At 38.0% G+C, this 8942-nt stretch overlaps 1 protein-coding gene across 2 annotated transcripts; it reads right to left on the bottom strand.

Annotated features, from left to right (window-relative positions):
- Positions 1-530: 530 nt before the first annotated feature.
- On the bottom strand, positions 531-5191 carry LOC109195918 (B2 bradykinin receptor-like). Of its 2 annotated transcripts, XM_025901193.1 has the most exons (3): positions 5139-5191; positions 2524-2620; positions 531-1794 (listed from the first exon to the last, which is right to left on the bottom strand). In XM_025901193.1, the coding sequence occupies exon 3, from the start codon at positions 1760-1762 to the stop codon at positions 833-835; it is 930 nt and encodes a 309-aa protein (XP_025756978.1). In that variant the 5' UTR covers positions 1763-1794; positions 2524-2620; positions 5139-5191; the 3' UTR covers positions 531-832. The 2 variants fall into 2 exon arrangements, with proteins under 2 accessions (XP_025756978.1, XP_019204201.1); XM_019348656.2 differs by lacking the exon at positions 5139-5191 and having other exon boundaries at positions 2524-2655.
- Between the last annotated feature and the right edge of the window lie 3751 nt (positions 5192-8942).

The following is an 8942-nucleotide window of genomic DNA, read 5'->3' as shown; positions in this document are numbered from 1 at the left end:
ACTTTTATTGACATGTCTATTCCAAACTACAGATCCTGATTCATTTTGTCTGCAGGAAAGACCTGCAAAAAACTTTTTAGGCTTTTGTCTTTAACAGTTTTTAAGATATTTATGTTGAAACATGATAAAAATGCCTGGAAGTCTGCCAATGGACCATTTTAAAAAATATAGCCAGTATCTTGAAATGAATTTGATGTATGAGGCTAAAAATTCACAGCAATCATTCATGTTCATTATATATTTTGAAACTTTGAGTCATAACATTTTTATTCAATTCAGAGATTATCGAGCAGAAGGTCCACGTTGATTTGAGATGGGGTGACCCATATGAGAAACAGAAAACACACTATTATTACATGTTTATATTTTCTGTTCATATGTTCTTTGAGAGTTAAATAAAATGGTTAAATACAGTTATGTTAAATACATAAATGTATGATGTAATTTATTAAGTGTCACAATTTTACACAGCATAAATATGTTGTGCTTTGCTTGAATAAATAAGCCACAAGGAGAGTAAAACTGAATTTTTTTATTCATTGACAGTAAGTAATAATACAGTAGCTGCAGAACTGCCAAACACCCCAATAATCCTATTTGGATGATATGCATCAGTGGCAGAAACACAATCATATAATAATGAAAAACAAAACAAACAAACCCAAACAGACAACTTAGTTTAAAACCCTTCTAGCAAAATATGTTTTCTAAGTTATGGAAGCTGCTATAGAGTCTTCTCTCTGCCAATGTAAGAATATATATCTGAAAGCAAAGTCTCCTGATGCTTGGATAAATAATTGCCAGTTTAATTATTCAACCTTTAAGGCTTTTTTCACTGCTTGAAGAATTCCTTTGTCCTGTTCCGGAAGCTTTTCCCAATAATGATGTAGAGAATGGGGTTAAGGACACAGCTGAAGAAGGTTAAGTAAACAGAGAACTCGTGGATTATTACCACTATGATGTGACATTTTAGAATGTGAGTATATTGGAGAACTTGTAGTAACTTTGCCACGTGGAATGGCACCCAGCAGATCAGGAATGCCAGCAGAACTGCCAGGATGAGAGTCGTGGTCTTCTGCTCTGTTCTCTGTGGGTTTAAACCCTCCATTCGCCGCTTTCTCAGAGTTTGAATAATTCTGACAGCGCAGAACGAAATAATGATAACAGGGATGATAAAGTTGAATATTATGACTCTCACGTCATACAGCAGATATCGATCTGGTGAAGTAAAGTCAAGTAAACAGTGAGTAAGATTTGACTGAGGGTTGAATATTAACTTATTGTAGATGAAATTGGGGAAAGCAAAGACCAAACCAAAACTCCACACAAAGAGACATCCCAGTTTGGCATTAAATGGCCTACTCATCAACTCATGGAAAAGTGGGTGCACCAGTGCCACATAACAATCTAAGCTAGCCAGAACAAGAAAGTAGATATTGCAAAATTCATTCATTCTCATAACAACTGGTACCAGCTTGCACAGGCTTTCACTGAAAGGCCAGTCATAGTTGGCTTTTTCATTATCAGTCCAGAAGGGCAAACCGCACACCAGAAGAAGGTAAGTTCCAGTCAGGTTGCTCAAGTAGATCTCAGTCACAGTGCAGGCCTTCTTGTGGAGGCAGAAAACCATCAGCACAAACACATTAAAGATGAATCCAAGCACGCTGGCGACATAAGCTGGAGCAATAGTGAAGATCAAGTTATTGCTGCCAACAATGGTGGGACAATGGTCTTCACTTGTGTTGCTTTGGTTTCCAGACATCTTCAGTGTCAGGAATTAAGTTGGCAGGGATGCTGGAGTGAAATAAAGGATACCAAAATAGAAAACATAAATATAATTTTAACTGCTATTGTTCTAACATAATTTGTTATGATGACAGAAAACATAGATACAACCAATTCTGAATAAGACTGATATATAACTAACAGGCTTCAGACCCCGAGCGACCTGAATTGGATAAGCGAAAGAAAATGGATGGATTGATAGTATTTGATTCAATTTTAAAGACCATCATTATGTTAGAAAACATTCATAACCAATGCACATTTTACATCATATTTAGAGCTGAGCGTGCTTTCCAGCATCACTACAGCACCAGCTACATAAAACAAGTTCACAAGTTTAGTATATCCATCCTCACATTTGCAGACAGTTTAAAACAATTTAAATTTATTATGTTTTGGGCTGAAGTGTTTATTATTTACATTTTTGTTTGTGTTAAACACATTACTGTAAACGTTGTTACTGCATGAGGCTGAATTTGATCAAAACACTAAACATACTGAGACAAAATCAGTTAATCTGCCGTCTACTTGTCGACACATTACTGTACACCTAAAGACATCACTGCTTCCAAAACCTGTGCAGCTGTTAAACTGAAGAAATTTCCTTTTTTATACAGATAATGCCAAAAGGTCAAAATCACTGTTCCTGATGGACAGTGATTTAGACCTTGAAAATATTCCAACTAAAGGTAAAGACATAGGAAAGTAAATTCCAAGCCAAATTAAGAATATACATACCTTGCAGGCAAATTAGTCAATTAGTCCTCCAGATGGAAAAAGAACAAACAGCCAGCTACACTCTCTCAGTACCTTCTGCTACAGTCTTCTTTCTGAACTGCTTAATTTAAAGAAGAACTGATAGTCAAGTGATTTCAGATAAGAGAGACATCACACCCAGTCTATGACCACTTCCTTTACTCTTCAGTGACGCACTTAGTTATTTCTAAAAAATGTTTTCAGAGAAAATGACAGAGAAAATTTTCCATTTATAAACTTAATGCCAACATGGTAGATACTGTCGTTATCGATTAAAATACCGATATTGGACTAACTGTGCTGTAAGAACACCATAATACTGATGATCCAACAAAGAAAGTCAGAGACAACATGTACACTAAATGTGATGAATGGAGGTGAAACAGGTGGGGAGCAGAACAGAGCTGAGGTAAGTCAGGAAATAGGAAAGGGCAGAGAAAGCAAGTAAAACTACACATAATGGCCAGAAACAGAAACTTGAGTAAAGTCTCAAGTAAGAAGCACAGATAATAAATTATAACGAATCCAAACAATTAGCAGAAAATATTCAGTTAAACAAAAATTTTATTTGAATGGTGCCAAATCACAAAAATGGTCACCTCAAGGTGTGTTTATATTATAAGGTAAAAGACACTAAGTACAAAATAAGCCTTGCAAATTACAATAAATGTATAGAAGAATCACAGGGATATAATACCACACCAAACAAAACTATAAACAAAACTACCTTTCAAAGACGAAGAGCAGAGATTTAAATTACTCTCCAAAATATTCATGAAAAACCTCAAAACAGACGATGAAACTTTATGCATAAAATGTATATATTAATTCAATATTAAATGCCTCCCCCCCGTGTTAATGTAGTTAAATAATCCTAGACATAATTGTTGGACAGGACATGAGTTGAATAAATATTTCATACAATAAGTTGAAGAAAACAAAATTTAGATTCTTTGCCAAGCAGTAATAAGCAGCTGTCACTATTTGTTTCCAATAATTAAATGAAGTAGAACTCACTTTTTTTCTCTTTTGTTTTCTCTTTTTTCTTTTTGTATACTTTTTATTTTATTTACTTTTCTGTCCTTTGCCTAGAGCATGGATGCAAGCTGCAATTGTTGCAGTCATACATGTTGTAAACTTCTGTAATACAACAGGGCCACCATAACTGTACATTTGGATTATATGTGTAAATGACAGAAACATAGTCATCTTGCACAGAGGACAAAAAATGTGTTTCTCTATTGGAAAACACTGATTGACTGTTTCTCAAATAACAAAATTTAAAACATCCACTGGTTGAGGTTTCTGTGCTTACAGCCAGAGCTGTGTGCCTGAGAAGATCCTATCAAGGATATCCATCATCCATCATGGTGGTCATCCTGTGTCTTTCTGTGTCTGCTTTGTGGGCAGAGCATTGGTTCCTCACCTGTTCTGCTCACCTGCCATCCACTGATGACAATCAATGAGGCTATACTTAAGGGCAGTGCATCTACTCATCTACTCTGAGGGCGACTGTGGTTCAGGGGGTTGGGAAGCTCATCTTGTAACCAGAAGGTTACCGGTTTGATCCTCTCCTCTGTGTCCTTGGGCAAGACACTTCACCTGCCGCCTACTGGTGTTGGCCAGCGGGCCGATGGTGCGATATGGCAGCCTCGCTTCTGTCAGTCTGCCCCAGGGCAGCTGTGGCTACAACTGTAGCTTACCTCCACCAGTGAGTGAATGTGAAAGTGAATGAATAGTGGAATTGTAAAGTGCTTTGAGGGTCTCGAAAAGCGCTATATAAACGCAATCCAGTCTGTCAGCTATCTCATGGTGGTAACCAGGCCGTGTCTTTATGTCTGTGCTCCGTACTTGTCTTGATTTCCTTGTGTCTTGAGTTTCCCTGCCACTTCACTGCTTAACTCACTCCTACTGCATTCAATAACATTTGACTGAAGCTTCAGATTTGAATTTCCTTAGATGAATACAGGGGCAACAAACACCAAGCACACACAGATATCCCAGTTTGGCATAAAAACACGTTCTCATATTTTCATGGGAAAGAGAGTGTACCAGTATCACATAACAGTCTATGCTAACCAAAACAAGAAAGTAGATGTTGCAGAACACATTCATGTTGATAACAGCTGATGACAATTCACATGCACTTTCACCAGAAAGCCACTTTTAGCCCTTTTTTATGTATTCGATCCAGAAGGGCAAACAGCACAGCAAGACAAGGTCAGCTGCAGCCAAGCAGAGCTCAGCCACAGTGCAGGTCTTCTTGTGGAAGCAGAAAACCATCAGCACAAACATGTTAAAGACAATTTGAAGCAGGCGGATGACCTTGATATAGTCTGGAAGGACAGACCACACTGTTTACATCAAGACTGCAATTATTATTGTTTTGGTTTTCAGACATCTTCAGTGTCAGGAACAGTGATGGGAATAATGGCGTTACAAGTAACAGCGTTATTAACGGCGTTACTTTTTTCTTTAACGAGTAATCTAACTAATTACTATTCCTATCGTTACAACGTTGTTACTGACAAGAAAATGTGGCCCGGTTGCGTTACTATTTTTCAACAAACAGACGGTTGAAGCTGTCTTCAACTTACCGCATCTTATATCAGTTGCACTGAAGTAGCTGTAAGTAATCTAGGCACTACAGCTTTAAGCAGCTGCACGCGCTCCCACGGACGGCAATCACTTTCTGGCAGACGATCACTTTTTGGCACAACACCTGGAGCTAAGGGAGCAAAACAATGCATGAGTGCTGCTGCTTGACTGAGGAAGAATAAAGCAGTCGGGGTAAGCCAATCACATGACCACTTCAAGATGACAAAGCAACAAGGTGATATATACCAGTTTTTAATTGTGTTGACAGGTCACGTAAAACCAGAGTCATGATAAGCAATATATACGCAGCATTTTTTTCCTCAATAGTTTCGTCACGTTTACTCTCTAAAGACAGCGCTAGCAAGCACTCTCTGCTTATGAGCAAAAAATAAAAAACCAAAACCAAAATCAGCACTTTCGTGTTGGTGGAAAAATGCTCCATGTCGACCAGTCAAAAAATGATATGGCAACATGACATTTGGTTGTTTAGGAAGTTTTAGGAGTGACGGCGAGAGACAGAGAGAGAGAGTGAGTGAGTGAGAGAGAGAGAGAGAGAGAGAGAGAGAGAAAGAAAGACAGCAGAAAAAGAGAGAGAGCGAGTTTTGAGATGTGAAAGATTTGTGACGTTTAGCGTGTTTGGAGTGTGTAGTTAATGTGTAGTGTTGTGGATAGTTTTGTGTTGTGTGTCAGAACAATGAGGCGACTGCTGTCTCCAGGTAGAAACAGGAGTGATACACCTGCTGCTGTCAGACCTGCAGGTATCAGGCTGTGATGTTCTCCTTTATAGTGAACAGAAATTTTTGGAGTGGCAAAAATAATTTGTGTGGCATCTTATTTAATGCATGTTATGTAAGTAGTTTGAAATGGTCATTTAAAAAGAAATAAATAAATATAAAAATTAAAATTGACAGTTTATATTTGCATTAAAAGTTATGAAATATGATTCAATAAACATGTTTGTGGTTGTTACAGTGTAAAATATAACTTTTTTTTACTCAGATTCTATGTTTTTTGTCTGATTTTAGATTAATTGTGTTAATACAGTATGTCTAAATGAAAACATAACTGTAAATTCAGACACGTGAGGTTGTGCTGAAAAGAATGATACCAAACAAGGCAAAGTAAATAGTTTTTAAAGGTGAAATGTAGAGGGAGAATCAAAATTGCCAATTATACCCTGGACCCCAGAGGGTGAAACATTTTTTTTAAAGTAACGCAATAGTTACTTTTCAAGTAATTAATTACTTTTAGAATCTTGTAACTCAGTTACTAACTTAGTTACTTTTTTGAAGAAGTAACTAGTAACTGTAATTAATTACTTTTTCAAAGTAACTTGTCCAACACTGGTCAGGAAATACTTTGGCAAGGATGCTGCAGAGAAATAAAGGACAATATGTTCCTAACCGTGACATTTTTCTAACAAAGTTAAGATGTTATAAAATAATATAGAGATATTCCCCCCCAAAATATTCCAACTATATTCCCACTATTTTTCCAGTGGATTTCAATGGACATACAAATTGTGGCAATCAGAATTCAGGCTCAGTTTTACAACATACATGTCTTGGTGATTAGACCTAAATCTTTAAATTTTGATAAAAGCATATAGGGGCTGGCTCAGGAGACCCCGAACCATCCCTTATTTTATTCCTCATGATTACAACCAAGATCCGATCGCTATCTCTGTGGTCAAAATTGGAGATTAATAGCCTGATATTTCAGGTTGAATTCTAAACATATACAATTGCAATCAGCAGCAGGTAGGACTAGTTTGTCATGCTTTGCCTCAGTCAATAGAAATCACCTTTCAGTGTTTTTAGGCCCATGTGAACTAACACCTCCTAACCATGTTTGTGGGTTTCAGTGTCAGTGCAGAGCTGCAGTAAGAAGTGTGGCAGGTTTGTCATCAGATCATCTAAGAAATAACAGTGTTTAAGTGTTGACTGTTAAAGAGTGAGGTGCAGTGCTGTCAGCTCTGATGATAAACTACTGTTGATAGTGGCAATTCAATCACTGGTGTTTACTGTGTAAACAATAGGTTATGTCTTTCTTCAGTGATTGTTTGCATTCTTGTTATTCATCTTTGGCTTAAATAATAGACCAGCCAAATAATTTTCATCACTAATGGAGCATTTAGTGATCAAAATTATATATTTAATTCTTCCATTATCATATTAGAAGGCATGCATAACCAATGTATATATTGCATTATAATGTATTTAGTGCTGAGTGTGCACATCATAGTGTCTCCCCCACAGCAAAACCAATTTAAAACAGGTTTACCCAGGTATGAGTATCTTCAAATCTGCAGCCACATTAAAACATAATTTCTCAGTAATCATTTTATAAATACACTTGACACTCTCTCTCTCTCTCTCTGTGTGTACAGTTTCTGATCTAAAAAAAATCTCTGTTTTCTGCATTATTCGCTTGCTTATTACCCACCAGTCTACCGTTGTTTACAGCGCTGTCGGACGCTGTTTTTTTCCCCTTTTCCTTACTTTTGAAGAGAAAGACGCATTTCTGCTGTTCAGTAGGCTACTGAACAAATTTAAACTTTTTAAAATTATGCAAAATTTCAAAATGCTTAGCTGTGTCCAATGTTCCCTCTAAGCTGCGTACGTGAGCAATTGCGTACTGCTGGCACGGTCTCTGCGCACAGAAAATCTGCGTTGCGCACAAAAAAAAAGTCTAACCTGAATTGAAATTAAAATTAATACTTTAACAATTCTGTTTTGCAGTGTTAGTCAGTAAGTGACTGGCTGCTCCCGTATGGGATTAGAACAGGGGTGGGCAATCTCAGTCCACGAGGGCCGGTGTCCCTGCAGGTTTTAGATGTGTCCTCGAACCAACACAGCTGATTTAAATGGCTAAATTAGCTCCTCAACATGTCCTGAACTTCTCCAGAGGCCTGGTAACGAACTAATCATGTGATTCAGGTGTGTTGACCGAAGGTGAGATCTAAAACCTGCAGGGACACCGGCCCTCGTGGACTGAGATTGCCCACCCCTGGATTAGAACGATGCCACCTTATCCCATAGTCCAGCCAATAATGCGATTCACATTCGTATATACGCAGCCAATCAACGTGGTTGACAGGCTATGACAGCGTCCTTATGTGCCGACACCGGAGTTTTAGCTAGCAAAGCGGCGTGGCTGATGTGAAGTGAAGCCACGTTAATGACAATGTGTACAACCATTGGAGATGTGAGCAGGACAGACGGAACAATTGACGGAAAAAGTGTGGACTTTATACCAGTTTTTAAATTGTGTTGATAGGCCACATAAAACCAGAGTTGTGATAAAAACAAAACCCTCCGCTCCCCCTTTCCTATTCATCCAAAAAAGTACCGTGTCGACCAATCAAAAAATGATATGGCAATGTGGCATCTAGTTGTTAAGAAACGGGGGGAAGTTTTAGGAGTGACAGCGGTGTTTTGAGATGTGAGAGATTTGAGACGTTTAGCGCAAAGCTTGTGTAGTTAGTGTGTAGTTAGTGTGTAGTGTAGTCAATAGTTTTGTTGTGTGTGTCAGAACAATGAGGCGACTGCTGAATGTTACAGGTGTTACAGGAGTGATACATCTCCTGTTGTCAAACAAAAAAGTGAGCTTCACTGCAGCTGACTCAATTCTAAAAGAAAAAATCCAAACAAAGGCTTAGAAAGTCCAAATAACACCAGGAGGAGAAAACACACTAGGAACTAGACAGATCGGTGCCAGAGGCTTTAAACACACACACAAAGTAATCATGGTGAATCAGCACAGCTGGAGATAACAAGGTGTGACAGGTGAGACCTGAGTCT

The sequence above is a fragment of the Oreochromis niloticus genome, linkage group LG19 (genome assembly GCF_001858045.2).
Source record: "Oreochromis niloticus isolate F11D_XX linkage group LG19, O_niloticus_UMD_NMBU, whole genome shotgun sequence".
NCBI classification, from domain to species: Eukaryota; Metazoa; Chordata; class Actinopteri; order Cichliformes; family Cichlidae; genus Oreochromis; species Oreochromis niloticus.
The sequence above is the reverse complement of the archived record's forward strand: the minus strand, read 5'-3'. Positions and strand labels throughout refer to the sequence as shown.

Excerpts from the sequence above, each read along its gene's own strand:
- LOC109195918 (XM_025901193.1), bottom strand. The coding sequence starts at position 1,762 with ATGTCTGGAAACCAAAGCAACACAAGTGAAGACCATTGTCCCACCATT.